Source organism: Nicotiana tabacum, chromosome 19 (assembly GCF_000715075.1).
Source record: "Nicotiana tabacum cultivar K326 chromosome 19, ASM71507v2, whole genome shotgun sequence".
NCBI lineage: Eukaryota > Viridiplantae > Streptophyta > Magnoliopsida > Solanales > Solanaceae > Nicotiana > Nicotiana tabacum.
In genome coordinates, this window is record NC_134098.1 from 77,578,888 (window position 1) to 77,584,906 (window position 6,019).

The 6,019-nt window shown below is 35.9% G+C and overlaps 1 protein-coding gene across 2 annotated transcripts; it reads right to left on the reverse strand.

Annotated features, from left to right (window-relative positions):
• Nucleotides 1–284: 284 nt before the first annotated feature.
• On the reverse strand, nt 285–5,104 carry LOC107808356 (upstream activation factor subunit UAF30-like). Of its 2 annotated transcripts, none has more exons than XM_016632866.2 (6): nt 4,506–5,104; nt 3,081–3,195; nt 2,811–2,985; nt 2,395–2,475; nt 2,047–2,222; nt 285–1,499 (listed from the first exon to the last, which is right to left on the reverse strand). In XM_016632866.2, the coding sequence occupies exons 1-6, from the start codon at nt 4,820–4,822 to the stop codon at nt 1,374–1,376; spliced, it is 990 nt and encodes a 329-aa protein (XP_016488352.1). In that variant the 5' UTR covers nt 4,823–5,104; the 3' UTR covers nt 285–1,373. The 2 variants fall into 2 exon arrangements, with proteins under 2 accessions (XP_016488352.1, XP_016488353.1); XM_016632867.2 differs by having other exon boundaries at nt 3,081–3,192; nt 4,506–5,102.
• Nucleotides 5,105–6,019: the final 915 nt, after the last annotated feature.

Genomic DNA, 6,019 nt, shown 5'->3' on the forward strand with positions numbered 1-6,019 from the left:
TTTTTATTTTACATTTTTTTAAGATCCAGCTTCTCGAAATTTTAAAAAAAAAGTTCATGGAAAAGAAAATTTAAACCATGAAATCTGTATTCTCTCATTGTGCTTAGGAAAGTACGACTTCGATATTACGCAAAGAATATAGTATATCTAATGCTAGGAGAAACAATTTTAAAGAAAAGAAAGTTGTGTTTTGTGGCAGTACTTATTATATTCGTTCTCTGTCATTATATTTTAGCCCTTTTTAAAGAGTGATGATAAGCAAAAGTGTACAAAATGCATACATATTAGAGACAAACAGATACAACTGCACAAGTTTTAAGTTACAGGGGCAAAGTATACAATACTAAACAAGAAAAAAGAAAAAGAAAAGGAAAAAAAGAGAGTAAAAGTACAACACACTACCAACAGAAATGTAAATGTACAACTTTTACGCTATAACTCTCTTCCTTTGTCCGGTTCTAGGACCAACACAGCAAGAATGAACAAGAATAATCACATCCACAACAAGAACACTGTTTTTAAAAGCGAAAAGCACAAAAAAAAAAAAAAAGTTCCTGTGGTAACCGAATAGTGAAGCACACAATTAAAAGAAAGTTAATAACAAGAGCAAGGTGGGGAGTTCTTGGAGGGAGAGAGCCGAGGGTCTATCGGAAACAGACTCTCTACCCCAGGGTAGGAGTAAGGTCTACGTACAAACTACCCTCCCAGACTCCACTAGTGAGATTATACTGGGTTGTTGTTGTTGTTGTAATAACAAATGAAACTAGCACTACAATACTCAATTTTTGCAACCAAACCAATTATATTCAGTATCTTATACTATGCAATAATGTTGACATTAATCCAACTTCTCAAAGTTGAGATTCAAAGCACCGTTCACTTTTTGTTTGATCACTTTGCGCGTCATTGTTTAAAGCAAGCATTTCTCCGAAGCGCATGGCTTCAACCATTTGCTTTGAATCACTTCATCATTTCAAGCAATAACACTGGGCAAGAATGGAAAAGAAAATTCGACCAAAGCAACTGACAAGGAATGGCCAGGAGAGAGGGAGATAAGAAATTTCGCGTGACTATTAGTACTTTAAAAAGACAAGACACCAATCCCTAAGAACATCTAAGCAGGAGTAAGAATATAACAATTTCGTTTTCTTCATTTTATCTTTTTGCCTTTTTATCCCTGGAGACTGATTCCGGATTATCGTAGTTAATAACCAGGAGGATCCAGTAATATTTTGTCAACATTCAAGATCCTATTCTGTGGTTGAATGAATCTGCCTAAAAGCCACAGGAACCAAGACAGAGAAGCAGTAACCACTAACAGGGCCAAAGAGAAGACAAATTACCCCCATTGCAATTCCGAGTAAGCCACAAGATCAGTCTTCTCTTTTGATAAAATGCGCAGTCAAGAGCTTTGTAACTGTGAAGCCGTGGAAGGAATCAACTTGAAATAGTTCTTTTAACCTTTCATCGCAGATGATTGTCTTCTTATCCGATGGATCCTGGAAAAAGATAAGCACACACTATCAAGTCCTGAGATTGGTGAATTTTTTACCCTGTTTCAAAACCTGCACACAGCCATTGCATAACTGAACTGCTAAAGCAACACCACCAATAAAGTAACTATAATCAATGGTAACTAATCAGTCATGGTATTCATATCTCAAATAAAAGTTATCAGATGGAGCTCTTTATTTTTAAGATACAACTACGCCTCAGTTCCAAACAAGTTTGGGTTGGCTATATGAATTCTCACTAATCATGTTACTCCATATAAACTCATTCAGGTCAATATTATACCAGGAAAAAAAAACTCTAGTATTACAAATAACAAAAATAGCAACTAGACATTACTAAAGACATCCCAATATCTGATTACATGGAATTTTCATTCACCTAGATTTCTCATAGAAAAAAAAATTCACTACCAGAATTGTTGTTACTTAAATTTAACGGATAATATCATCCAATCATAATAGCTGCAATGACAACGCTACCTAGTCAGAAGCTTAAAGATGGTGAAGGAAGTGAGCAGAAAATGCAACAAACCTGCAGCTCATTTTCTTTTATATATTGCCATATTCGCTTGATAACATCAGCCCGAGTTAATGCCTTTTCACCATTACCGAAGAATTTCACAAGGGCATCTGATAATCGAACTGGAGCAAGAAAACCAGATCCTCCCCTTTTCTGCCTTTTCTCTTTCTGCTTTGGCTCATCTAAAGCTGGTTAATTGAGAGTTGTAGATGTGGTTTAGCAAAACGCTGAATATGTCATTAGTTGGAGTAAAGCTGAAGCAAAGGCTTCACCGTACTGCAAGTGACCTAGATAAAGTGCGTAAAACTTTTACGGAATCGAAGCCTATTACTTTCTGGACTTCGACCAATTTATTCTCACCTTCTTCTCTTCCTTGTTTCGGTAGCCTTTTCTTCACAGAGGATTTGACTTGACTTGCTGGATGAGTCAAAGAAAAAGATCCTGAATATACAAAAGATTTCAAAATTTCACAAGCACATCCACTAAGTTGAGTTCTGAGTCTTATAGATATGATAGGTCAAGCCACAAGCCAACTTTGAAGTCACTACCGTAACTTATGTGATGTCAAACAATTACAGAATAAAGCATGCAAGTCGGCAACTATTGCTTCAAGAACCAAAAGCAACTGGCCGTAGACACAGTACTCTTCTGCAAACATTTTAGTACCTAAAAACGATAACCAGAATAACTACAACAATACCATGATGATGAGAAATGGCTCCTATTGCAAAACATTATATTACAAATTGAAATTGTGAAAATGAAAGTAATAATACCATCTTCCTCATCTATGGGCCAAATGTGCTTGGACAGCACCTTGTTCATCTGGAACATGTCGATTGTTTTGGCCCGAAAAATTTCACTCAAAACTTCATCACATAAAATTTTCCGCTTGTTCTGTGGGTTTTGTAAATTCTTCTCCCGAATATAAGCCCAAATCTTCTTAACGACCTACTAACCAAGACACATCACCGAAAGGTATACAGGAAATTAGATTGAACACAAGGCAAGGATCATAACAACATGTCATACAAGTTAAGCATCACCTCAGGTCTGCCAAGTTCAGACTCGCCAACCAATTTCTGAAGCTGTGGAGAAAGTGCGCATGGCTTGTTAAAGCCCCCTTTTTTCTTTGCTTCTCCATTCATTTTCTCAGACCTACTTGAAAGATCAAAATACAATTCGGCGTGAAGCCGTGAACAACATTAGACAAACCACAAAGCACGATTTAAAAGTGGATGATCAAAAGTAAGCCGGTGCATATGTAGTGTACTAATACCGGGTTCAATTGAACCCATAACTTTTGACGCGGAGTAAAAATATATATAAAAATTCATTAAAATTGCAAAATAGTATATATGGACGCATAACTTTAGAATTATAATGTGTTGAATGCTAAAAACTTTAAAAATTGAACCCATAGAGTTTTAGAGGGCTTTTTGCAGATCATCCAATCCTTCTTCTTGAGCCTTTTAGAGGGCTTTACGACAGTTCGGCCTCTGCCTGGAATAAGCCTTCTGCTCCTATGATAGCTGTATTATATCGCATGTATTTGCTGATACTTGCGAGAATTATCAGTAAACGATAGCATCTAGATTACGCACTAGCATAAAAATTGTTGTCTACATTTAATTGTTTCTCACTTCTACTATTTACAAAATGTGAAAATCTATTCAGTGCAATGCGATGGATTAATCAATCAATCAAATCAACTACACGACAACCGCAAACTAGTTGGATTTGTTTATATTAATCACCTATATACATCTCCCCCTATTTGGACCCATTTTATTCCATCAGTAGATAATTTATCTTCCAAGGCAAATTAGGGGTCTTCAATACTAGAAATTCTTTATCTCACACTTATTACCCTGATGTACAAGTCTTTAACCAGTCTAGAAAAGACTCTTGGCAATGCCGGACCTAAGTGTAAGAGCAAAAATTAAGCATTAATCCCTATGTGTTGGCATTGCACACTGGATTCCTTGGTTCCATTGGTTGTGCCCTTGACTAAGTTTGTATTGACTCCGAGAGATTGTAGACCATTACGGATAAAACACCTCCATTAATTTTAGGTATATTTTCCTTTTTAGATCCTTCAATTATGTTATGTAGAACACAGTCAAACCATTTCAAGCACCATTGCAATCATTTCTTATCTTGTCCAATCTTATATAACCACACATTCATCTCAACATTTATAAGACACTATAAATAAAAAAATCTGAACTTTCGCCTATTATGCTAATAGAGTATGAACAACAAGTCCATAAAAAGGGGTCGCCACTTAAAAGGAAAACAAAGACAAAAGGGTCTAACGTCAATGAAGTGGGTGGAGAACCATTAGGTCTCATGTTCAAATTCGAGCGGAGGCAAATAAGATTAGGTGATTTCTTCCCATCATAAAGAAAGGGTCTAACAAATACGTAGAATAAAAGGAAAAAGTGAGGAAATTGCAAAGAAAAACATACTGGGATTTCTCCTTTGTCCCTGTGTCACTCTCATTCTCTTCTTCTTGGGAGCAAGAATCATCATTTTCCTCTTCCTTCACATTCTCTGTTTCTTGTTCTTCTTCTTCTACTTCTTGTACGTCGTCGTTTGGGGTTTCCTCAACATGGATTCGAAGGAAAAGGTCGATTTGGTCCCTGATAAAAGCTTTTCTGTCATTTAAGTCGACCCCGAATTCCTCCTCAAGATTCCGACGAACGCTGCCGGCGGTGGTAGTTTCAAGGTCGGAAACTTTGAGAATTTCCCGGAGCCGATCAACCAATACGGAATCCGACACCATTCTTCGGGTGAAAATGGAAAGCTACTATTGTTAGTGGTAGCGTTGGGGTTGCATGGACCAGAGATAATGTAAACCTAGTTTTTACGAGAAACTGAGTTGAGTTCAACGCTTCTGAAGAAAAACAGAAGACTCTGAACCAGTTGCCGAACTATAGAAAACTATACAATTGAACCAAGTCAAAAAATCCTTTCCCCCTTTTCCTTCCTTTTGTCTCTCTCTCTCTCTCTCTCTCTCTCTCTCTCTCTCTCTCTCTCTCTCTCTCTCTCTCTCTCTCTCTCTCGTTTTGTTTTGTTTTTATTTTAGATTTTTTTTTCTCCTTTTCTTTTGTGTTTAAAAAACTACTAATTGGGAACCTTACAATTAAAAAATAAAAGTTGTAAATTAAATTAGTTGTTTTATACTTGTGGAAGGTTGAGAACTTAGTGGGATCATAGTATCCATTTCACATTTTTTTTAATCTCATAAAGTTCAATTTCATTATCCTCTTAGTGAGATTGCCAATTGAGTTTTTCTCGTTTTCCTTTCACAATGTAACTATAGATAACAAATAGTAAATAAATACTCGTGAATTCAGCATCTGGTTGTGGTTTAGATCACTGTGAGGCAAGTAGGTAACACGAGAGTGGAGAATTTTTTTTTAAAAATACAGTACAAAAGAAGAGATTAGTTCTTGCATGCACAATTATACCGAATTTTGAACTTCAACATTCTTTCTTCTCCTCTTAAAATAATTCTAATTTTTATAAAATGTTCGTTTGCACTTTTCTCTTCTTGCTAAACTCATTTTTTTTATCTTCTCTATTGTTTCGGCTATAATAACTTTCAGTGTAGGGTTTCTAATGCTCTAACTCATAACGTAAAGTTTTAGAGTTCATGACTTTTTAAAGGTTGTTGTTTTTAGAGTTTCAAAATCATGGGTTTGGCTTACTCGGCTTGCAAGGGGGAAATGCACATATAACCACTGATTAGAGATATTTTTATTTTTTAGTCATTGTTTTAAATGTATTTACTCTTTAGTTAGTGCTTAATAAATTTTTACCCGCCGGACAAAAATACCCTTGTGCTAGACATAGGTGTTGTGTAAAATATCAAGGACAAAGTGTCCTTTATTTGCACCTTCTGCTGCTAAACTTTAGGATATCATGTCATTAACTTCATATGTGCAGTGTAAGTGTTAAGAACATGGTGTCCTTAACT

Bases quoted from the DNA above. Each gene is read 5' to 3' on its own strand.
- LOC107808356 (XM_016632866.2), bottom strand. From the start codon at position 4,822: ATGGTGTCGGATTCCGTATTGGTTGATCGGCTCCGGGAAATTCTCAAA. The intron at 3,196-4,505 runs GTATGTTTTTCT...TGATCTTTCAAG, and splicing joins GGGACAAAGGAGAAATCCCA to TAGGTCTGAGAAAATGAATG. The intron at 2,476-2,810 runs GTATTATTACTT...TTGTATATTCAG, and splicing joins GCCCATAGATGAGGAAGATG to GATCTTTTTCTTTGACTCAT.